This window comes from Folsomia candida, unplaced genomic scaffold (genome assembly GCF_002217175.1).
Source record: "Folsomia candida strain VU population unplaced genomic scaffold, ASM221717v1 Fcan01_Sc033, whole genome shotgun sequence".
Taxonomy (NCBI): domain Eukaryota; kingdom Metazoa; phylum Arthropoda; class Collembola; order Entomobryomorpha; family Isotomidae; genus Folsomia; species Folsomia candida.
Window position 1 is genome coordinate 1,180,280 of NW_019091225.1, and position 25,556 is coordinate 1,205,835.

A 25,556-nucleotide genomic window follows, 5' to 3' on the forward strand; every position below is an offset into this window, starting at 1 on the left:
TGTGAGTATGTATGTAAAGACCTTTCTCCTGATTAAAAGCGCTCTTCCTTTGTTGAACCACAAAGTGTGGAGGGCTCTGTTTTTTGAATCTTGTGTATGTATTTACAAACTAATTTATTTAGCTGGTTTTGCTTGCAGGGGGACAAACTACGTCATTTCATTCATTCATGAAAAGGGTGAAAGTCATCACTTATCTTATTTTTGTCGTGACAAGGAGACTAATTTCCATGACCAGACCAGCATGATGTGCAATCTGCCTGCACAACTTGTCCTTAGATGTATAGGTGGATGGATGTACGTAAATATGTGTCTACTCCTCCATACACTTTTAGTTGATTTGACCAAAATATTTTTGCTCTGCATCATCATTAGTACTACTTACTTACTTTTCGTCTGTGGATGGGTTACTTTTCTCGAGATGGATGAATATGAAGAGAAAATAGAATTATGAATGACGTCCTGGTTGAAATGAATTCACAAATTTTAGTCCAACCGTGGTGAGCAGAAGCTTGTTCACATATTTGGACAAGAGATCCGCCCTGGATGGATGGATGAAGAGATCTATGGAGGGATTCATTCAATATTATTATTCCAACGGTTGAAAGAGATTGATAATAATTTTGTCCATCCGTTCGGAGTGGTTTACACACGAGGGACGTGTTATCCCCATCATCACTCATGCTTTCACCACCACCAAATCCGTAGTGGACTAGTCCATCATATTTACTCGATGGTAATAATAACTACCCAAATCCCGAGGTAAGGTTGCATGAGCTGTGGCTTCACAGATTTCACTTTGTTTTACGCATATCGAGTTTTCTCCTCTCGGGAAATAAAGAATGATTGAATGCGTTATTATTATTATGAACTCGTGACTAGCACGATATCATCTGACACATTTTATCAGAAAAACATGCAAACTCGTGCGTATTACTTAAGCCTGCCAATTAATGTGATAACTTGTCTATCGATCTCTCTCTCTCCCTCTCCTTATTAATTATCCTTACTCCTTTGTCAGTTTTTCGACCGGTGTTCAAACCAGATAAAGGAGTGGAAGGTACATAAAGTAGAGAAAAACTGTGCCTGGAGTGGATTTTGTCCATGTTTTTCTGTAATGTGTAAGTATGTATGCATAGAAAATGTTATTAAAGTTTGGACAGATCAGTTCTGCCTCTGATGATTAAAAGAAAGTGAAATAATGACGGACTTTTATCCAGCAGCAGTATTACGAAAACCAGGCCTGGATATTTTAATGAGTCGAAAAGTTGATGTCTGTCAAAGCGAAAAGTTGGGTGAAAGTTTGTTACACTCGGATTTCGCGTACGTGTCAAAACCACCTTGTGTGCTGTGCATACATACACAAAATTCGACATATGCCAATGAATCGCATCTCATTAAAGTGCTTATCACGTAGTCACATTTATCTGCATATTTATCTCCCACATAGCATCGCACCATTATCGCAGAAGAGTTCATGTTGTTGATTCGGTTTTGATTTCAAATCTGGACTAATAGGAAGCCTGCTTCCGTTCATTTCTGGATCATGGGTGGGAGTTAGTGATTCGTAAACAGGGTAAACAAACCGTGCTACAAATTAAGGACGTTACGCGTGTAAATATACACGTGTCCTATGTAAGAAACATTTTGTGGTTGATTGACACGGGTTATCTACTTGTTTTCCTCAAATTTTGCACCAAAACCTGAACTGTTACATGATGATTCCGCTAAATTTATACGGGTCCAATATCCAATCTAATTAAAACATTGGTTGCATCAAAAGGACACCAAAATTTTTATGTAAGGTCAAAAGTAAAACTATTCTGATCTTTTTCATCATCATCCCATAATAATTTGACCTTTAAGAATTTCTCTCATCCAATCAAAATCCAATTCTACTTTACTTACATATTTAATTCCAATTCTCATGATGATGATGGAAATAGGCAATCAAAATCTCGCTCTGCCAGTGACAGCAGATATGCGCGACAAACTAATTATAATACTAATCCATGTTTAAAACAAAGCAAAATAAGTAAGTGCATCTCAGCAGGCGGGCTGAGGTGTGTGGGCAGGTAGGTACGTTCGTGAATATGGTCACGGAGGCTGCAAAATCCCAAAATTTCTCAATTCTGCATAGCCAACCTTATCGTATGATAACGACGCCTTAATATTGTCCCTAACTTCCCCCATCGCATCGAAGGCTCATCTCTCCACAAAATTCACACAATTGCATCTCACCCAACACGGAAATCACATTAGTGCTCGACAAACCAGACTCGTATAATTTTGTACGACCGTACATAAGAGTGCGCATTAAAAGGTAACATGCTCATCCAAACATTTGCTTTCTCCTCCTTTACAAATGCATGCAGTCCCACAGCGGAGAGTGCAATTCGTCGAGTGGAGGACTTGAGACAAGCACTTGTACTTGTTTTCTACGGAGCTAATGGCAGTGCCGAATGGGAAAGTTTGGTCGTCAGTCGTGACAGAAATCTCATCTCTTCAATTCATTCATGGCCTAATTATACACGGGTTTTTGGTTTCCCTGCGACTAGTACCGAGTTACCGACTAACCATCGCCATGTCGTTTCTGTACGTACATTTTAACTGCACGTAGCTCCCTTAAAACAAAAGGAGAGATAACCATCAACCTAGGAGAACAACTGTATAAAACTGTATGAATTCAGGTGAAATGGAAAAACTTTGAAATGTGAAAGGTCGTCGTTGACGAAACAGATGCAGAGTGGGAAGGACAAGTTTGTTCTCTTATAAGAATTCTGGGCCTGCCTGCCTTATTATTTTCGTCATTATTTTCCCCAATACTTTTCCCTGACTTGAAATTAAAGTCGGAAATCAGGTCCGTGTCTTCCTTATTGTTTATCATTATCATCGTCGTCATCATCATCATTACAACTTCCAATCTCAAAAAAGATGATGATTATGATGTTCCTTTATGATTGCCAGTTTTTTTGTCATGCTTGTTTTTTTTGCGTTGTGACAAACAACATGAAAAAAGATTTTCATATTTGTCAACTGATTCACCTTTACCCTTTCATTTTCTCGTCTTTGTTGATAATGTCATTTTTGTCGTTTAATCATTTTTTGATTGAATCACCCAATAATTTCATTTTCTGGTCGAGTCTCAAACAAAATCAGGTTCGCATTGTCTGCTTTGTAGATTTGATTTCTGATTAAAGTTGTGCAATCGAGTTCTTTTTTATATTCTTGGCAGAAAGAATAATATGCTTGGGTGGCTTATTTTTGATAAGTACTTATCTCTTCCTTTCTTTGTGGATGGACTACTTGAATGGGAGAGAGCTTAGCCACTTATCGTTTAATACAGAGATTTCATCTTTGCGTAGATTTGAGTATTTTTGATCTTGTATTAATTTTGTGCTTGATGTGGGCAACGTCGTCGTTTGAAGAAGGCAATTTGTATGATGGAGGAAACGTTGGATTATTGATCCCAAACAAGATTTTGCCTCGTGTCAATGTCAAGTAATAAATTGTGTGGGCTAAAATATTCATAAAAATAGTTACAAAAATTGAAAATACGTCAAATCTTGGCGTCAATAAAGAAAATAATTATGCTTGCAATAATTTTTTATTTGTTTGCAGATGAGAATTAAAACTGGCAATAATTATTATATTCCAAAAACACGTGGAAATTTATCAATAGAAATTTCCAGCAGGGCAGCAGGAGCACCAACTAACCGGAAGTATAGCTGGGTGCAGTTGGATAGGTTGGCGTCCTTGGTTTGTCGACATTTGGGCGAAAGTCACTTTCTGCTGCGTATTAATATTCACCCAGTTGCAAAGGTGGCCAGAATATGTTCCATATCCCATCCCGGCACAGGTACAGCTCTGGTCTGGCGTACAGGCCACTTTGTAGGATGGGTTATCCAATGGGTCGGGCTAATCGAAAAAGTTGTATATACACATTGGAAAAACAAACTTGGATTGACAATAAAATGACGATTATGTAACTCACAATCGGTCCAGGACTGCACCGTTGTGCTGGACACTTACACCCGAACGCGTAGCTGATTGAGGTCGGGGCGTCGGCAAAGCTGTTGAACGGGACACAGTGACCTTAACGGGAAATAATCAGACAATTTTACAAACAGCAAATATTATGACGACAAAATGCCTACGCAATAAATAGTCACGAATTATATCTACCTCCGCAAGTTGGTCCGCACATTGCATTTCCCAGAGTGGGTCGATCTCCAAATATTTGATGGAGAAAGGACCCCGTTCTCACACTTTGGATCCCATTACACTCTAAAATCCCTGCCTTTCCGAACAATTTGTTAGCTCCGGCGATTAACTTGTCGCCCAAAATACCTCGTAAAAGGTGTCCTCGCTCTTCGTGGTGTTCATCCGTTCCTAAAGCTCCAACGGTAACGAGACCCTGTCCACATCCATACACTTTCGCATGTTAAACCCAAAATACTGGCAACCAATTAGACACAATTCCTTACCAAAGTCAAGATCAAAGTCTCCACACGCATTTTGAGTAGCAGCAGAGTTTTTGCAGGCGTTGTTGGCCGAGAAATTGTCGTCCTACTTCCGTATCCTTTTACTCCCAGATTCGGAATGATGCCAAGTTTTTGAAGGGCATACGAGTGAGTTGTAACCCTGATCTTCATCGTGAAGTAACCTTCCTCCAACACATGTACATACATATACAACCACCACGCTCTGTATTGTTTGTCGTATTATTATTGTTGTGAAGGGGCGACCCTGACCCTGACCTGTTTCATTTAGAGAAGTATCTGTAAAGTGAACGAAAGTGAAATTGACTTGATGACCCCACACTCTGCATTGTTTATGGTATTACGTATTGTTGTCAAGAGGCTTCCCTGACCCTGACCTTCGTAGAAAGTGAACGAAAGTGAAATTGAGTTTACATTAGATGACCCTTCACAATAAAAGCCTGCAAAGTGGAGATGCATTGTTGCCTCGAAATTAAGAGTGATGGATATAATATCATCCTAGCCCTACCTGCGTCTTATTACTTACTCCTAAGACTTCCCAATTCTCTGCCCTTGAACTAATTTCTCATCATTTCCTCCCATCCAGACAAGTCTCTCTTCCAGGAGCGAGAGAGAGCCATTGTCAAACTCGGAGTGAACAGTAATAGGCCATCAAATTCAATTATTGCGAAGAAGAAGAAGACCTTTTCGATGGATAGGAGGCAACGGCAACCTTGATCTTTCCCATTCCATTCGCTCCAAAAGAGAAGATCAGAAATCTATTCAACTTGACTGACTGATTGGCAATGGTTCCATTCAGGATGAACTATACGAAGCACCACCGCTGCTGTACCTGGCACATCAATCTTCTTATTTACCCACCGAGAGAGATGGACTCTGAGGAGATTTTGGCATAGACAAAATTTCAATTTAACGTCCCATCCATCCATCCATCCACTCTGGCTTTTATTAACGCAGATGAAAACTTCAGCCTCTCCGGAAAATTGTGCATAATGGGAATGAAGCTACTGGCAAAGTGCAATTTGTCCAGATTTCACGAAACATTATTCAATTTGAGGAATAAGTGTCGCACGCTGTTCCCAAATTCTCGGACAGTTTGCTCATTTGCTAAACAGTAAACTGAACTACATACATACACGGGTTGAACGAATAAAATCGGAACCAGCAAGTGTTTGCATACTGTAATCGGAAACGCTGCTCGTTTGTGGCTTGGCAAACCTCGAAGGGTTTGAATATTTTATGGAGCACTTTGGTCCATTTTAAGAGCGACTAAATGCACTTTACGGGTGAACTAAATGGCCTCGTGTGGTACTTTGGTGGAGTGATTTGGATGAGAGTTGTGTAGTGCATTTTGGATTCCGAAAACATTTTTTAATGTATGCAGGTATGACACATTTTGTGTCATGTTTTCATAAAAAAACTGTCAAAAAGTCACGCATCGTGTAATAACTGACAGAATACAAAATTTCAAGAAGTCCAATTACGGACGGACAAAATATCAACCTTATCAATAAACAAATTCTTAAAAAAAAGCTTAGGTGAGGCTTGCTTAAAAGAGTAAAACAAGTTGTTATCATCGTGTAATAAAATAATATGCTAAATCAATGTTCATCTCACAATTTATAATTTTCGGTAAAGAGAACAGCAAATTAAATGCGTTTGAGACCATTTGCCTCGCCGTGGGCCGTTTTGTGATACAAAGAATTAAACTAAATTTCAAAATTCATTAGTGCTCAGTGGCAGAAAATAATTCATGTGGGATGATACGGGATTTGGCTACATTCGCTATTCATAATCGATTGCTGATCAAATTTACAAAGCGTGCGTTCATTTATTACAAAATATCATATTTCAGAACACTGATTTGCTTTAACTTCAGCTGGTTTTAGAAGTATATTTATGCAGCTAATGAAAGATAATAGTCAAATAGTAACGAAGTTCAATTATTGCAATAGTTCATATTTAGTTATAATCAGTAGAAATGGTATATTTGTATTGCACATTTAATCACGGCCCACGGCGAGGCAAATGGTCTCAAACGCATTTAATTTGCTGTTCTCTTTACCGAAAATTATAAATCGTGAGATGAACATTGATTTAGCATATTATTTTATTACACGATGATAACAACTTGTTTTACTCTTTTAAGCAAGCCTCACCTAAGCTTTTTTTTAAGAATTTGTTTATTTTTTGTTTTGAAGCCTGTAAGTAACCAAAAGTGCCTACCAATACCAAATTAACTAATATCAACTATCCCCTTAGGGGTATGGATACGTTGCATACCAAATTAATTCCCCCATAAGTGTGAATGATTGTGTGCACTATTAGAAATCAGGTACATACATATATAAATATTCACACAGGGATTAATTTCTCGGTATAACAGTTATTACCGCTAGGTATTAAAATTATACCAGTGCGTAAGTCGCATATGAATACCGCTTGGTATAATTTTAATACTGGATTCCTAAGGGTGTGCCAAATTAGTTTCCCCTGTGGGTGTGGACTCAAAGTCCGAGTGTGCATCAATAGTATATATACACATGCACAGGCATGTATTTACATACGCAAGTTACTTGTTTCTATTGTGCTGGTAGCTAATGGAAACCATGCAGTTATTTATGATAAGTAATGAACAACCATTATACATAAGTAACGTAACTGGTTGCAGATACCACCAAGAAAAGTTTTTCATTTCTTATCCGATTTCGCTCGGGTTTGCTTTAAATGACGCGTTATAGATTTCTGCATATGAAAATTAAGGTCCCGCACTATCATTGCATGGTAAAAGTGAATTTGCCAGTCATTTGAAAGTTTAAAATCGATTTTAAATGCGCTAAAATAAGATTGCCATGTCCCTCGTATTGACGGGCATCATCTACTCAGCAAGGTCTGCACGATTGCCTTTTACACCATTTTGATACGATTAGCCGTTTTGCCACAATCTTTGGCAGAATATTTGGAGGGGGGGTCTGTTTGCATACTAAGGCTTCGCCGTAACCATGCATTTTTTCATGTGGTCATGGTTACTATGCCTCACCTAAGAAAAACACTACTAAAACTTGAATGCTCATAATAATCAAAAGTACGACACTAATAATTGGAAAACGTCCAAAATTAAAGCTTCGAAATGAATGCAACTTATTATTTCATAGCTCCATTACCCACCCAATCGTTCCAAGGTCAAACCTATCTACACCCAACGGTCATAAAAATATTTTGGGGTACACATAACTTCCAAGAAATTTAGCACAAATGACTTTCCGATGCAGTGGATCCGTTTTATTTGGGGAATGTGCGAATTAGACTTATCTCACCGTATTAAGAATGGAATCTCTCCAATGCAATATCGACTCCACAAAAAGACATTACGCAATAATATTAGTACGTCGATCAAAAATGTGGTGGTGGGTTAGTCGTCAGGGACAAGGAATTTTATCTCGGAAATGAGATTTTTTTTACCGCAAACACACATTTTCCACGGGTCCTGGCAGAAATTAAAATCCGCGTCTTCTTCCTTCACCTCCCCATTTTTTGTAACGATGCAATTCAGCAAGAAATATGGCACCCTACACAAAGCATAACATTAGCCTAATGGCACACTCAACCTTCGCAACTGGGGCCTCTTTATAAACACGGATTAATAAAGGACAAGCAGCAGGATAACCTTGAAACACGGTTACACCTCATTTCTCACACCTTACAGCAATTACCTACCTACCTACTCCATGCACCTTATCGTGGTATGTATCCCTTAAAAATTGTGTGTCTCCTCAGGGACCCATGCCTCATATGTAGAAAGAATTTGAGAAATTCCATCCAAAACCTGTGATATCCATGCAGAGAAGAAGAAGAAGAACGAGTCAAAATCCGAATGGTCCATTTCTCATCAACTTTCACCAGTGGTTCGCTACACAACGGGGGGAAGATGAGGAAGGGAGGAGAATAATCTGGAAATCTCTCTCCGGTGGGGTCGGTTATGGGTATTCTTCTCCGCTCTAAACGGCCCATAATGGAAGACAAACTGCCACATTTTCTACCCACTTTCCTCCTTAAAACAGGCCCTGAAAAAGCTGGCGAAATCTAATCCAATCCTGTACACGCTGCTTCTTTCTTTCTTTCTTCTTGATGAATATTCCGCTATAATTTTACTCTTATAAATTACTGCTGCTCTGCTCCTTCAAACAATAGCTACAGCGGAGAATAAGCTTGTTAAATATGGAGAAAAGCAAGGGTCCGCCCGTCCTTCTTGTTGAATGAAATGAAAATATATAATGGTCGACTCTACATCTTCTTATTATGCAATAATGTGCCTCAAAGAAAGCCTACAGATTCTTATTCATCCCCATTTTGAGATAATGGCTCATTTTCGGAATAGCTGGAAGAGTAGGTATAATCCTCCCGTATTATTAAACGACTACAATTTCGAACATGCACACTTTTCACTCCAACTTCTACATAAAACTAACTTCCATACACGTCCAAAATTCGGAACGGTTCATTGTTCTCGACAGAATGAATGAGTGACAAATCCTGTTCTCCAAGTTAGCAAAACAAGGCGGGTGAAATGGATGGATGGGCAAATCCTGGAATTCTATTGAGTCGAGGGAGAGTAAATAGTCTAATGGGACCACCGCATGGTAGAGAGAGAAAATAATTCTACGAATCTCTACTACTTTCCTGCCCAATGTGTCCAGTCCAGTCGTAGTGGTTTGGGTACATACATTATTTTGTTCGCCTTTTGTATATCACGTTACTCACTTATCCACAATGGAATGCAGCACCACCACCACCACCACCGAACCCAGCCCAACCGAGATGAAACAATGTGATCAGACAGCATCTCTCTCATTCCGAGAAAAAATCCAATTTGATTCCACTCCATCAACAGAAAGAAGAAGAGAAAGTATGCACTTCTCTCTCGAGTGGTTAGCAATTTCTGTTTCCCATTTCCACCCGATTTCTCCATGTCGATACATACCTCACTTTCTCCACTTGTTCCGGCTAATTCGAAAAAAGTCGTCTATTAAGACCCGCTTCGTTGCATGGAGGAGGGAGTGTCTGGATACTACTTTGTTCACCTATGTATGCACTCCATCCGTCCAATTTGGCCACTCTTGTGCTCCCACTTGTCGACATCTCTCTCTCCAGATTTAAGAGGATGATGACGAGGAGGCAGAAACCAGACAATGTTTTATTCCTATTTCCACTTGAAATGCACTCCTTGCACTGCTTCAAATTATTATTTTCAAGAGAAAGAGGCTGATGAGCGGGGTAAAGTTTTTTTATAGCTTGGTCCCCCGAAATGCTTTCACCTCTTTCCTAGTAACATACATACTTATTAGTACGCGGCATCATCGTCGTCCATCCATCCATACATTCATAGGTACGAGTGCTCTCCCCCTTTGAAAGTTCATTGCCTGGCTGGCTGGATTTCGCTTGGTTGAATTGTATACGATGTGAACCTTGTTCAGTCAAGAGCTTAACTTGCATTTACTTCTCGGGTGAAAGTGGTGGTACGTATAGCTGGCCTGCTTTCTTTATTCCAGTCATGGTTGGGGAGACAGAAGGAGAAAGAAACCCCACCACGATGACTACGTACGTATGCATGTACTCCATAGCAGCCAACTAGAAAGTCGAGATTGTAAGATGGAATGTAGGACCACCACTTTTCAAGAGTGTGATCAAAGATAAAACTTTTCTTTTTACATCATTCCACTTGGTTGATCTGACCTCGCCTGCTTTCTCCTCCACTTTCTCTCCTTATTCACCACCACCGGAACTATTTCCCAGGACAAGGATATACTTACCGGCACCGCAATTAGTTTTATTCCAAATTATTTACCACCTCCAATTCCGAACCCGCTACACGCATATACTTATCCGAAGGCTTATCAGAAAGTTGAGTCGTGGCTACACTAAAACAAACTTTGCTCTCCTCCCGGAAGACTGGCTGCTTTATTACTTACAGCTCTCCTCCTCGTTCGGCTGGATGAGCAGGAACGATTCCCACGACGTCTTGAGAAAACTACATTTATGGCTTGCTTACTGATTAGCATGATGAAATGGAGATGGAAATAATGATGATGGTTCGTGATCATTGTGAAGGAGCAGATTGCAGACGACGTGTCTGGCTCTCAAAATAAGGTGACTACGTGTATATCAGGTTCCTTATTTATTCCGCATAAAGAAAAAAAAACGGGGCGACGAATTTTATGATGGTAACTGCTTATCCTGAGATAAAGTGCGATTTTAAGTAGCAATTTATTTTCCGCGTGTATATCTATAGTACAAACATCCATCCACCTAAAAAAAGAAACGATATCCGGCTGGGTATCCCTCATCTTCTGAAAAGAAAAGCTCTTTCGCAGACCGGTGTCGCTGATCTTTGTTCACGTGTCGAGATTGTGCTCGCCGCGTGTGCATGCATGACTTAGGAGAAAGTTTTATATGTAAAAGGAGTGGATTTTTCTCCGCCTATTCTTTCTCACCAGGACTTTAAAAGCTTTCGTTAAATGGATATTGAACGTTTTTTTTATCTCGGAGTGATCCCGATCGTGCGTGCAGAGTGTCCTGGCTGGCAGCATGTGGTGCATGGGGTGGCTGGGGTCCATGTGAAGGCTGACATTTCGCAACGATTACTTTTTTCAACACGTTTATTTGACATTTTATTTGATAGAAGTTATACATGACAGTTCAACTTACGGTTAGAAATGTTGGGTCCAATTTATAAAAAAGAAGTTGATGCGATTTTTTTATAATATAAGAATAAAGTACATACATAATTTGCACGTTGTAATAATGGTAATAATCTCCTCGTTTCAGTTGTGACAATAAATTTACATGTTTTACTATTATAATTAAAGTTGCCAATTTTTCCTAATAACTAGTAATTTGAATAAGGTGAATTTTAGACTACGCAATCCAGGAAACTCAAAAAATATCTGTATGATGACAGCAATTATGTAAATATGTTAATTCTAATAATTAAATACTTATTAAATAGTTAATCTATTACAGATATACAATTCAGGTCGCATTTACATGATGCGTCACACTGTACTGTAATTAGCACCAAAAGATCAATATCAATAATTCCAACAACAATGTCCTGGAAATTTCAGTGAGTACATGAAATAAGATACAGATCTGTATTTTGTAATTTATAAATTCTAAACTTTTCTTCAAAAAGTGAAGAGTGCAATATCTTAGATTGTATAGACATCCACTTTACATAATTAGTCAAATAGCTCATCATCACAGTACATAAATATCTCTGTCCTAAACTTTTGTTCATATTCCTTACTTATCTTGACGATTATTTCTTACGTAATTTTATGTATATTCAGCAGAGGTAAATGTGTAACAACCCTTCATATTTACATTTGGGTTGTGCCGCTTAAAAGATAAACATCAAGTTATTTATTTAAGCAAAGTTTACACCCACATACAAAAAATATGAAAGCTGATAACCACCGAGAAACCACTGGAACAAGTCCCGTGTGCCCGATTGACCCACTTTTTTTAAAAGTTGCATGTGTACACACCAACTCATGCACAATAAGTAATATGTGTAGCTCATCCATCCGAAAATTATGTCCAAGAGGACGTGGAGTGCCTGCTTGTTATGGATGCGATAGGGTACGATACGATACTAAATACCTTTAATCGTCTCCTTCAACAGAGTATCCTTTTCCGAAGTCACAGAATTGCTGGACTCCAACTTCCTCTGCGTACGTGGAGCACCGCCCCCGGTATCCGACACTTTTGAGCCTTTGATCAAATTGGTGGCAGCCGAGGATGCGTTGGTTTTACTGTTCGTCGCGGCGGACCCTGCTCCTCCGACGATCGTGGTGTTGGTGTTGTTCTTGTTGTTAATTATCATGTTGGACGCACCACCGTCCTTCTCAATGGCGTTCCTTCCAACGCCGGTGGGTGTCTCGGAGCGAGATCGAGTACCATTTCCTGCGAGTGAAAAGGGAAAGTATGACGACGATTTATTTAATGGATAGAGGGGGAAACAGAAGGCTGAATTATTATTCTGTGGGTGGGTGGTAATGGCCCCATTACTCCGAATAAATACCTAACTGTTCATTTCCTTTTAATAAAGTTGGACAATATCGGGAGAGATGGCAATGGCGACCAGTGGCCGCGGAAGCGTACGTGGGGACAGTCCCCACGGGTATTCGATGTCCCCATCATCTGTCCATGTTATACAACCCCCCCCCCCCCCTATCCTGCAATGTTACTCTCCCCACAGCTTCCGCGGCCACTGGTGGCGACTGGCGAGGGGCTTGGTAACAAAAAGCCGATGTGATTACTTGCTGCTTATTTATTTTAAGTCTCTCCTGCTCGAAGGCGGAGTAGAACAAGTGATAACTTGCTACATGTAAGATGGCACTATTTATTTGTGTATTTATTTACCTTGCGATGTGACCGAGACATAAACGGGACGATACAACACCACAGAATCTCCATTTTCTACAGAGCCGTCGTAAACTTGCCCGAGTTGAAATTCAGGTCCGATGTACATCCCTCCTTCAGCAATCTCTGATGCCACGTCTGACAAAAGTTGGTATCAAATTAATAACAAAAACCATATAACCAAATAAACAGGTACATACACACTATATGCAGATACATCATCCCATAATTTCTTACCATACTGAATCGCCGGCTGTTGAGTAGAATTCGGAATGCGAAACGGAACGGTGGCAATGCTATGGAACACAGTGCATAAATTATGCATTTGAAATGTAGCAAATTTGAGAATTTCCCATATTTTAAGTATTATTACGTGATGGGGAAGTGCATTTGTAAATCTTCGCCCGATTTCTCCAGCTCGACGCTCACCTAGACAAAAGGAGAGAAGAAAGAGTAAGTCCTCGTGTTATTAAAGAACATGAATAAGAATCAAATTTGTCATCGCGTTAAGTGAGTGGCGTGGAGAGGAGGAGGCATAATACTCGTCATTATTTTAACGCCGCGACGTTATTCATCCTCCTCACCCAGTTGGTACATTTTCTCCAGTGGGTATTGTCTATTTGGCGAGAGTGGGTGTGTTGGAGGCATTCGTCGCCTGCCCTACTTTCTCCCCAGAAGGCATGACTTTCTTCTCGCAGGGCATATTATTTTGTTGATTAAATGAAACGCGTATATGGATATGCTTTCTCTCTCGTACGGATGACGTCCTCAGCCACTTCATCACGTAGGACTGGAAAAAGCTCTTCTTTAATATTTCTTCTTTCCCCCATTGTTACTTTTTTGGGATATTTTGAGACTTTTAGATCTTTTTGTGAATCTTATCAATGGAAAAATATGTAATAAAAAATTGTTTTGACATTCGAGTATGTGCAAAGTTTGTTACTCTTCACGATAAGAAATCAATTTTCCATTATGATTAAAGTGCTTCGCATCCGGCGAGTCTATATAGTTTCGCCAATGTAAATTGGCAAAGTTTGCGAAATTCAGTACCAAAACCAATAATATTTAGTTGTTCATATGTATGACGCGCGTGCCGTGTCAAGTGCAGTATGCAAAATTGAAGCACATAGCACACACTTTGTGTAATAATAATAGCCCACAAAGTCCTCTGTAACCTCTCCACTGTGCAAACGTGCTATCCGATATTTGTGGCGACCCGCACCCACCAAGCAGCAAGCAGGACAAAATCAATAGGGCTTTCATTGGCAGATTTGGCTTTGCTTTTTCCCTTCAGTCACGAAAATAACTGTATCTTCCCCTCCATCCGGCGTCCATTGTTTTGTTAACACTTATCACGTATCCACTGTCACTCTCAATCTCATTCAAGTGTTGACTCTGACATTTTATCATTATGTTGCCCTCTCCCAGGCAAAACCCGTCACGTTACGACACAGTTTTATAATGGGACTTTGAAAACCAGTGAAAGTCATCACAATGGGTTCATTTCCCCGAAAACGGATTTAATCATGCCTTGATGGCTGGCTCCTCGTACATATTTTTACTACCAGCTTGTCCTAAATGTGATGATAATAGACGATAATAATAATAATACTAGTATACGTACCTTCAGGACGTAGTAGATCTGAATAAGGCGACAAACTCCGAGAAGCGTTGGAGGCATCACGGGGACCACGATGTTCTGATGCGAATCCCATTTTATCCTCGATCTGGGCACGACAGGGGCACCCCGATACTCCAAAATTGTGTTGGACAACTCTTTCGAAACGCCCAAAACGCCGCGGTCGATGTAGTATTCGACATACTGAAAAAAGAACGAGTGACATTGATAACTTTGACTATCAATAATCATGAAAATATAGATATAGATATGTATGTCACGGAGAAATGGTGAACATTCGTCAACGGAATGACCACCACGTGATCCGTGTCCTTGAAAGGTTACACCCGTCTTTTTCTCTCCCCTTGAAATACTTTCTTCTCGAGTGTCAAGAAGACGAAGGCAAATATGTGTGTAGAAAAAATGATAATATTTTCCTCGTGGCACACAAATAGCTCCTCGGCACTCATCAAAAGGAGAGAAATGTTATGGACAGTTTGTTATTTGCACTCTTGTCACCCGTACGACACACGTAATAATATCTGACACACATTATACACACTCCAAGCTCTTCTTACTCACCATCAGTAACGAGGATGGATTCGTATATATAAAGAAGTTTACTTTTCTCAGACTTTTTTTATCATGTTGGTTGTTATGTATAGAACTTTTTTTTAGTGGGGATGGACTTTCTCCAGCCATGAACTTTCTCCTGGCGCCCTTTAATGTCAAGGTGAAGGTGAACTGACGAATGTGCAAAAAACTTGTTCAATGCCAAAGGAGGAACGTTTTCCAAATTGAGAGTGGAGCTGCTTCCTCGAATTTTGTTTTCATTTGCGTTATCAAAGACAGAAATAATAAATAAAAGTCATTCGTTCCCATTTACCTGCACGAGGCGTAGTTTGAGTCTTGCATCTTCCCCGGACTGATTATCAATCTCCGCCTTCAGCCTCAAACTTTCGCCACAAACGTATGCCGACCGTTCCAAATGGGTCCGAATGTTTACCCAGCGTCGGTCCCAGCAGAGACTGAAGCGTGGTCGTTTCCTATCTCCGACCATCGGTTTCTATACGTTGGAGGGCGAGGTTATTAATTAATGAATGTCAAGAATTGCTCAGTCTTTAGAATTGAGAGGTATTTCAGTACCAAGTAGTCCATGCAGTCAATCCAAGGTCCAATGATGGTAAAGTATTTCATGCCCTGTGGTGGAGATGCGTATGGAATGTCCACCGTGGCCTGGAGAAAGTGGAAGTAGGAAGAATTTTTTTAGCCAATTAGTTCAAAATTTGTGACAAAAACCAAGAGTACAGCTTCACTTAGCCCGAGTCAGGTTGTTATCAATAATTGATTTTAGTTTTGACACATTTTGCTCATCTTCGAACTTGATTCATAATTTTGCATTTTCTCCATGTGTACAAAATTTCAAATCGATTGGATAAGTTTTAAGTAAGCGAAATCGATAGAAAGACAGACAGACAACCACAATGTCGGGCACATAAGCCCTGACTCGGGCTAAAAACTTGACATTTTCTTACCTTCACATAATACCGGATTTGTCCAGCCTTCGACTCGAACGAGCAAGGCAACGAGCTTTCGGGAAGTTGGAAACGGAACGGAAATTTGTGCAGTCCTCTCGGCAAGATTTGGACGTTACCCTCAGTTTTATCTACACATCATTATTTATGATCCTTACGTAAGTACTTACATACGTTAAGTTGCGTAAGGATGAACAAATGAGGAAAAAAATAACACGTCCGTCTCACCTTTCCCCCAAATAGTGGATCTATCGTCGATGAAGTACTGGTCGTCTTTCACCGTCCTTCGTTCCCCACTCACCATCACTTTCCACTCGGTGTGTGCCTTGCCTCGAACAACCACTTGAATCCCTGCGAGAGAAAGCAAACGAGAGAAAAGTTTGGTTATTTAGTTTTGAACAATGAGCAACGCCTCGATTTATTTAATTGGATTGGAATTAGTTTTGTTTTTTTTGGCTCACTTCGCAACTTGAAGTTTTCCACCGTGTCGAGTATAACGACTCCAGAAAGCGTCTCTCCAGCGTAGTACATTTCCTTCTCCAGGCGAATGTCAAACTCGCGAATGTAATCCATTATTTTTTCTTTCTCTCAGGTGAAATAGTGAAACTCGGTCTGATTTTACGGATTCTGTAATCAAAAATACGACAAGATGAGATGTCGTCGTCAAAACAGGAGAAATTTTTACTGTCAATTTATTTGCGCAACGGCTCGTCATAAGTGGAGCGAGGAAAAAAAACTTGTAAATGACAAATTCTCCTTGTGTGTGAAACTGTCAAGTAGACGGGATTTCTTCTTTCTTTTTTATAAAATCACACTTTCCGCATGAATAATTCATCCGGAGAGGTTCACTTTACAAAGTGGGCATTTTATGAATATCGTATCACCACCACCACGCCACAAATCTGAAGCCATGTTCGCTCACGACGGGATAAAATTACATTAAACACAACCTTCTCCTTCTGCTTTGCATTACATGCAGTTTCGTGTTATTGGATTCCCTGCTTTCTTTCTGGAATGTACGAATTTATTTATTTTTTGTACGTATGTACAACTAGGAGTTTTTGGGATTGAGCTGCGTGAGCTGGTGAAACTTGGTGGACGTGACCTGTCATAAGTTGCGGTGAGTGAGTGAGGAGGAGATCTCGCTATATGGAATTATCCAGTTTGTCACAAGAGTTCATTTTTCGGACTTATCCGATCTGTCAACATTTCAGTTATTCGGGTTGTACAGTCATTAGCCGCACCAAGCATGTTTCTCTATATACCATTACATACACATAATTTAGATTTTGCAAACGTCTGGCAAATTCACCCTGCAAAATAAAAACATCCATAGATTTTGCACAATTTGGCAAAACAATGAAATGTGCATTAGACACGTCTTCTATTTCCAATTTGGCAAGGTTGACGTCACTTATGTTACCCATTATCCGCTCGTAATAAAAGAATCATTCTCTCCCAACGGATTCAATTTCAAACAAATGTCGCAAATCCTTTCAAAACAATTCATTACTTAAATATGAGCATACTCCTCACAACAACAAAGCACAAAGTCAGAAGAAGAAGAAGGCCACCTGTGCTCCTCCATTTCTAAAAAGCACAGTCCAAACTGCATTACAATGGAATAGTCGAGTAAGCAAACAGAGCATATGTACGAAGCCGGGGAGAAAGCAGGTGAAACCAACCGGTCCAAATTTAATGTGTCCCATTAGAACGGCGTTGCAACAGCTCAGGGTTGCACCTGAATAAAATATGACGACTTTTTACTCGACATTGAGACAGTCTCCTCTTCACTGTCTCATTTGAATGAACCCCTACATACAAACTATGTAAAAGAGGTCCACGACCACGCAGCCAGCGTGTGTGAGAGAGAGACCAATTTAGCAATTTAGCCAAAATTCAGCCATCCTCATCCTCCAACCTTGAATCGTCGCCGTAGTCGTCGTCGTCGCGCCATGAACTGAACTGAACCTTTAAGCTTGACAAGTCAGGCAATAAATTTAAAATATGGCTTTCCCCAGTTTAAGTAATACATCACGACAGGCTGCACAGGAGTCGGGGTGCTCGAAATGTGTAGCATGGGCGGACGAGGAGTGAGGGATTTAGTGACAATTTTTGCTCGCAATTTGGCAAATTTATCATTCGTGGGTGGTTCCTGGGCTGCCTAGCGTACATACAGTCGCATAACTTTGAACGTGCCATTTCCCAGCCAGATAAAGAGATTCATGGCTCAATGAATGAATAGGTTTTGTCTGTTTGCTTCCCGAGGTTGAAATTAAATTTAAAACAATTTCATTCCTTGCATAAGAGGCGACATTCCTTTTCGAGGATGGATGGCTTCACGACTCCCTTTAATACAAACTCCTCTGCTCGAGGAAAATGAAACCTAGCCAGGGACAAACTTTCACTTTCTCGCACTCAATCTTTAACACGAACTCATCCGATAAATCAAGACTTTTTCTATTTTTATCCCAAGAAAGACGAACAACAAGTCAATAAATTCTAGCCAAGATCAAGACCGGAATTTGCGTGGTTGGTCGTATATTTTTACTCCTCAGAAGAAATAGATTGATGGGAGGAGGACGGAAAACAATTTATATTACCATCACGAGCCACAATTACACAATTAATAGTGAAAGCTGAGCTCAATTCTTCTGATTAACTTGTACAAAAGTGGGCAAAAAGTCGCCACTTACTCGACATACACGACTCCAGCTGGTTCATTCATTAGGAGTGGCCTTGGTTCCGTCTATTGTCACCCGGGCATGTTGTCGTTGTCCTTTCTTGACTCGACTTGATGGACAACTAAGTAACTAAACTAAACCCCACCGACGACAAAACGAGCGAGAAGTGAGAATAACCCTCTCGTGTTGAGTTTTCCCCTTTATCTGAACCTAACCAGACTGGATTTCAGTTCAGTTGTGGGAGAGAAAGTTGCAAAGTTTTAGCCAGACTTGCTCCGTTTTAGACGAATTTCCCTGGACTGCGGCAGGAAGTTGGGCATGATCAAGTGTGTATAGCAGGCATGCATGCAAGACACCTACCATGCTCTATATGAGTGAGGGGTACATACATACATACTCTGGAATATATGTACTTAAAGTGTTTTGAGTTGGACCCCTACCAGCACCACTGGTCTCTACGTAACTCTGATTATTAGCACGGCATGAGCCCACCCACGCCATCGACCTTCCGCAATGACACTGACACGGCTATCTTCCTTCTCCGTCTCGGATTCCTTCCATCCCTAATTTAATAATAACGAGGCTGAAAATAAATGGTGGTGAAGGCGGGCCAATCGCTTTCCAAAGTTTCTTCGGAATGCTCTCCCTGCCATTGGAAGAAAGCTACATATTTGCATATCTAGCCCTCAAAAAGGGAAAGAATCTCGCCCGCCTGACGAGGAGGAAAATATGCACCACGTTCAAAGAAATGCGGCTTCAAACGGTTCTGAGATGAGAATGTTGTTATTGCAGAGTACGTACGTATATTTGCTCAAAGTATAAGTACATGCCTATCTTCAAGGTGAGTGAGTTCGTCGGGTAGGTCGGTAGCTCTGTATTTGTTATTGTGCAGAGAAATGCATTTATAACAACGTACGTATGTACTTACCGTAAAATAAGCCACCGTTATAATTTCGCAGTTCAACATCCCCTATGTGCACGGTGCACCATGTGTAAGTAATGTCCACCTACTTACTTACTTTCTCCGAAGAACCGATTTCTCGGTAAAAGAGCATAGTAATTGACCATCCAAGAGGAGAAAACCTGAATGAATTTATAGAAGCCTAACCCACCCACCCACGCAGGCGGTTGTTCTATTGATATGCACATTACATTGTTGGAATTTACAGACCTATAAATATTTCTGGGAAAATTGCGCCTCTTACTTTCTCCTCCAGGTCTGTTTTATTGTGTGCTTTTCCTGCCCTGACAATGAAGCTGTGTTCGCTTGAACGAAGCAATTTATTTTATTGCAGCTGTTGACTGTTCTGTTCGAGCGACGACAGAGTTACATTCAGCGATCTGTTTCCAGTCGTTGTCGTCGTCCAAACTCCATTTCATTCCTTGCTTAAAAAAATATCCAGCTGGCTGACCCATAAATATTGGTCCATGTACATGCTCGTGATCCTGTTTGTAAATGCAAGCCATACCCTGGCCTGGATTCGTTCGAGCGCTGTTTTCGCTCCACGAATGACAACAAACTTCTCTCTCGACTTTCTTGAATGAAATCCTCGTCAAGAAGTCAAGAAGCAAAACAACGTCACATGACTTCGGAGAAAGCCGACTTTTTCGGGGAAAATGAAAACTTTTTTCTCAATCTTCCCTCGCCTCACGTAGTAAACTCGTAAGTAGTACTCGTATCGTAGTGCGGAGGAGGATGTGGATGAGATTCAAGTGAGCATTCACCTAAAACCAACCTCTTCTCGGCTTCTGCTTTGTCGTGGTTTTTGGTTCTTGCTCTTGCAGCTTATAAATAGCGTGCATTTACAAGTGGCCAATTTTGCTCTATGTACTTTCTCCTCCCGAATAATGAGGATCTTTGTATGATAATGATTATCTCGTAGTATACGAACGCGAGGCTGTGCGATGCGATAGAATGGAATCGAGTCTACAATAAACGTGAATAGAAATGGATGAATGGGTCGGATTGGTTGGTATGTATTTACTTTAGCGTGTTTTCCTCCCTGGTCTGGTTTGGTTTTCGAGTCCTAGTTTTGATTAGAGAATAAGTGCGCAATTATCAGGGAATCATTGGAATTCTGGGAAAACAAGAGAAGGTTGATTAAAGGTGAAGTAAGTAAGTGGACGTGAAGTGAAAGCACGCTGGGGACGAGGATGGATCTCGATCTATATAAATATTTTACAAATCATACCTCACTTTCACTCGGTCGGTTTCGCAACCCGCAATAAAACACTAGCTCGTCATCTTCCTTCCCTGACCATTCCCTCGGACACATAAAGTATGAAAAACTTTACGTCGCCATTATTATTACGGAATCGTCTGGAACGCAATGGAGAGGAGAAAGTTTTTTATGCGAGGATCCCACTACGAAGACGAACCTTGACTTTCAACTAGTAGTGAATGAAGAGACGAACGACTATACGGCTGGCTGGCTGGCTGCACTACGAACATCGCAATCCCACTTTCGGATAATAATGCATAATGGAAATTGGTCAAAGTTCACCTTCCCTGCATTTTATTACGTCCTTTTTGTTTCTCAAGGAAAAAAAGGCTCCATTGCCCGAGACGGGTTTGTTTGCCCAGAAAATGACAACATATAATCTACGTGACCAGCGGAATAAGGTGTTTTTTTCTTATACGTGCATCACGCTCCAGTAGCTTTTTTACGTCATCTGGGACAAAAAATTGGCCTGGAAATTCGGGGAGAGAGGAAAAATACCAGGGTGCGACGAGAGTAGATAATCCTTGGAGGTGGTGTATAGTAATGTAGATACATAGTTGAATTCGTCGACCCTATTAAACTTTAATAGGGTGCTTCATGCGTTACTCTGTGTGCACCAAGATTGGTACACCAAAGTTGAAAGGCATGATAAGACGAATGACATATATGTACACATGTACATATATATATGTCATATTAGGTAATATACAATCATAACATACATATAATCAAGTTCTGAACTCCACCGCTGTACAAGGTCAGCGTCAAACCCAAAACTTTCCAATGTAAGGAATGTGGCCTGGCTTTCACTCAAAGACATGATATGTTCGCCCACAATATGACATTGCAAGATTGTGCATCTGAACGGTGTTCATCTATAAATTCGGCACTGTCGTCAGTCATTCGTAACCAAAGAAAATCGACACATTTGACCGTTACCACAATCCAGTCCTCCTCCTACCAAAAAATACTACACCAACTGACAATGAGTCTTCAACCATTTCACATTTTCAAATAATTTACTGATTGCACAATGCATTTACCTCATGAAGGAGATATTTTTCTAACAGAGCTGATAAAAATGTGTAAATAAATATGTACATATAAAAAATGAAGTTGTACATAAGCAGCACATTTTGTGAGAGGAAAATTCTTTGGATATGTTATAAATTACAAAATAAGACATGATTGTGAACTAATTAAAACCTAGCTGTTTAAATAACCTGCAGGGCAGACTTGACATAGCCCGTTTCTAAATTTTTTTGCATAACACACATTTATTGATTAAGTTTACGAAATGGCAAGAGTCAGCATACGTAGTTTAAATTCAATTGGGTCACCCTTTTCATAACGTATATTGAACATACATACACCCGAACCGCAAATTGGAAACGTTTTAAAAATTTAAAATGCAAACTTCCCCTTTTGCAAACAGGAATAATCGATCATCAAAGAAATCATATTCACACACCGAAACCAAAGTGGAGTCCATCCGATGGAGCAATAAACGCATAAATGTGTCGGAGAGCAGAGAGAAAGAGACCATTAACAATTTATGAGGGTTAATTGCTCCAAATCCTCAAAATGTAGTTGCAATAGCAGCATCTGCAGCGTATAACAGAACCTCGTTCGTTCCTAGTGGTGGGTAAAGTACGTCATGAAAACAGAGGAAACCCGTCCATGAAAATATTTTGATTCCTTATCTCTCCTCCGTACACTCACTTTCACCCACGACGACGAACCATAATATTATCAGCCAAACTAGGACTTTCTCTCTCCATGGTGCTCTCCGTTCTATTGATAAAGACGCCACCACCACCACCACCACTACTTTACGAACCAAAGATTATACAGGATGGGATGTGATGGGTGGTGGTGGGTGTGTAAATATAAGTAGTGTCCTCCGCTAATCCTGCTAAAGGACCCAGCATAAACAACATAAACTTACTTTTTTTTTATCTGTCAACTACTTTCTCCTTCCAGGAAGAACTCTCTTTCTCTGTTGCGTGATTGCGAAATATAATGAAACGTCAACGTCCACGTCAACGTAGAGCTGCCGATATGCGTGCTAAGTCCCAATTTATTCGAGGTGGCCGTCATTTATGAGACGATGCACTCAAACAATGCAACCCAAATGTGTGAAGTAGAAAGGCAAATATAAACTAGGAAGTGATAACAGCAAAGAGAAAGTAAAGCGAGTCAAACAGCGAGTCAAATAATTTCTGCTTTCTGTAATACAAAAACTTTTCAATTGTTGTTTTTGTTACCTTTTTATCTCGGGGAGAATTCGCACACTTATTCCGCTAAGAGGCAAAGTTGTGTTGTGAAAGTGTTCCCCTTTTCCGTGGAGAGAAAGCCTGTCCCAATAAACAATGCTGAACGGAGCTTTCGTGTTGTATGTAAAGCTGTTCACGTTTTACTTTCTCTCAACTTTTGTTGCGTATTATTGTTGGTTGGTCATTCAGAGCGCTACTTTCACCACGAGGTGGAGGAGAAAAGTAGTCTATGCAAAGCAGAACAGACAGGTTTTCTCTTATCACTTTGTCCTCCTGACAGGGTCACGTCATTCCGTGGGTGAATTACTATCTCGAAATCTCGCTTCCCGTGTCACCACTTGACTTCCTTTCTAGTTCTTTGTCTTTTATTGGGCCAAAAGTGGACAATTTGTCGACGGAGAAAGTTCGTTTCACTGACACGCAAAATATCCTGCTCAACTGCCAAAATCTATGCAAATGTCAAGGACTCAAGTTTTTTATCGTGTATACGCACCAAAGTAAATTTTAACTCGATTAATGATTTCTCTCCACTTTACATTTCGCACGCTGAACCTGATTGATTTATCAGGCGAACGAACGGAATCACTACGGACGAAGAAGAAGAAGGAAACGGAATGCAGCCTCGTATTCGTGATCTGCTCCAGTTTGCGAAAGCATGAGACGTGTTTGCTGTCGGATATGTCACTGGACTTGGCTGGAGCTAGAGAGAGGAGAAAGCAGAGTTGGTGGTGGTGGTGATTCTGCTGGGTTTGTTTGCTTATGGGCGAGATAGAGGTCTAACTGTGAAGGCTCTCTCTCTGCAGAGACTGCATACGAAGTGAAAGCGGGTACTTTCTCTCCCGGATTTCTCTCACAAAAACACATCTACGCAGGTACAACCCCACTCTTGGAATATGGTTTAGCAGTGGCACACAGATCCTTCATTCTGTTGCTGCTGGTCTGCTCTGATGTTCTCTTCTTGGGGGCAGAATGATGTTTCTGCTGCTGCTGCTGCTTCTTATTCCGATGTGCCAGTGGATATTGAAGGCAGTGTTTTACTTTCTCCATTCAATATTATTATCTGCTCCTTCTTGTCAGAAGCTGTCTCCCACCCAGCTAAACTAAACCAGTGAAAAGAGAAAGCTGCTGCTGCATGTTTGCCTATATGTATCTCGTCTTCCCCCAATTTGCTATCGTATTGTCTCCTCTCGACTTGGATCTGGATGATGGAGAATAATATCATCTTCTTGTATTCTATTTTCCCTGCAAATTCTTCGTTTTAAATGCTAACCGAATTTCTAGGAAGGGGAAAACAAATGAGATTACAAACAGCATTCATAGGAGAAGGATGAAGAAAGATTGTTATTTGCTCGGGCGTTGTTGATCTCCCAATTCGCATAGGTTGGTATAATCCGGAAGATTCAAGGTTTTTGGTATGTACAGCGGCGCAAATTGATTCAAGGAATGAATTCTGACTGCGTAAAAATTCTGGAGATGCATTTCCTCATGTCCTACATACGAGCATACATACTTGAGAAAGTAATTCGCAGAACGGTGTAACATGGCAGCATTTGCTTCTTGCTCGAGCCAAGGCTTAAACCGATTTCGACCAACTTCTTAGCCTTAATATCTCGATAAGACCTTCCATGAACTCGAAGATGGGACGATGACCGCTCGAGTGGTTTGCTTATCTTGTGACATTATCAAGAATTTTTTTGCGTTTGAACAGTTTTATTAAATATTTACATATGCATATCTGCCACACAACACACATCTTCCTTCACTTTCCTGCAATGTGCAGCAAAACGGTGAGATTATGCGACATAATAATATCCGGTCTTCTGCTCACAAGACACACGTATTTACGACTAAAATGAGGACAAAGCAGTGAAAGTTTTGCTGGAGAGAAGCGACTCAGTCAGGAAATGAGAAAGTTAACAAAACGGGGAGGAAATAGAACTCCATCCAATCCATCCAGGTAGGGAGATGAGACAGAGATCTGAGACATGTCAGTGTTTAAGTAGGTACTTAAAAGCTGGGTTAACGATACGCGTGTGGTGGGGAACACAAATCGTGAAGGGGGGCATTGTCCCTGCCGACTTTCTCCTTCTTTTCGTCCCCTATTGTATGCAGGCTGTAATCGCATCGCAATAAATTCCCGGCTGGATTATAGTGTAACTAATAATGCTCACTGGAACGACGAGATGTCCAATCGGGACGAGCTTGTGTGTCGCACGACTCATAATAAATAAGAGGAATGAGCCATTATAAAATTTATCTGGGTCTGTTGCGGTCCTTGTGAAAAAGGCATAACTTCAA

General features: G+C 40.5%; 2 protein-coding genes across 2 annotated transcripts; both read right to left on the reverse strand.

Annotated features, from left to right (window-relative positions):
* Window positions 1-3,600: 3,600 nt before the first annotated feature.
* LOC110860628 lies at window positions 3,601-4,667 on the reverse strand. The gene is made up of 4 exons (XM_022109700.2): window positions 4,485-4,667; window positions 4,183-4,414; window positions 3,992-4,092; window positions 3,601-3,915 (listed from the first exon to the last, which is right to left on the reverse strand). The coding sequence occupies exons 1-4, from the start codon at window positions 4,650-4,652 to the stop codon at window positions 3,673-3,675; spliced, it is 744 nt and encodes a 247-aa protein (XP_021965392.2). The 5' UTR covers window positions 4,653-4,667; the 3' UTR covers window positions 3,601-3,672.
* Window positions 4,668-11,137: 6,470 nt separating this feature from the next.
* Window positions 11,138-24,079, reverse strand: LOC110860629 (arrestin domain-containing protein 2). The gene is made up of 11 exons (XM_022109701.2): window positions 23,250-24,079; window positions 16,538-16,703; window positions 16,305-16,427; window positions 16,077-16,207; window positions 15,688-15,777; window positions 15,428-15,607; window positions 14,548-14,745; window positions 13,297-13,352; window positions 13,161-13,219; window positions 12,924-13,061; window positions 11,138-12,464 (listed from the first exon to the last, which is right to left on the reverse strand). Exons 2-11 carry the CDS (start codon window positions 16,647-16,649, stop codon window positions 12,154-12,156), a joined length of 1,398 nt encoding a protein of 465 aa, XP_021965393.1. The 5' UTR covers window positions 16,650-16,703; window positions 23,250-24,079; the 3' UTR covers window positions 11,138-12,153.
* Window positions 24,080-25,556: the final 1,477 nt, after the last annotated feature.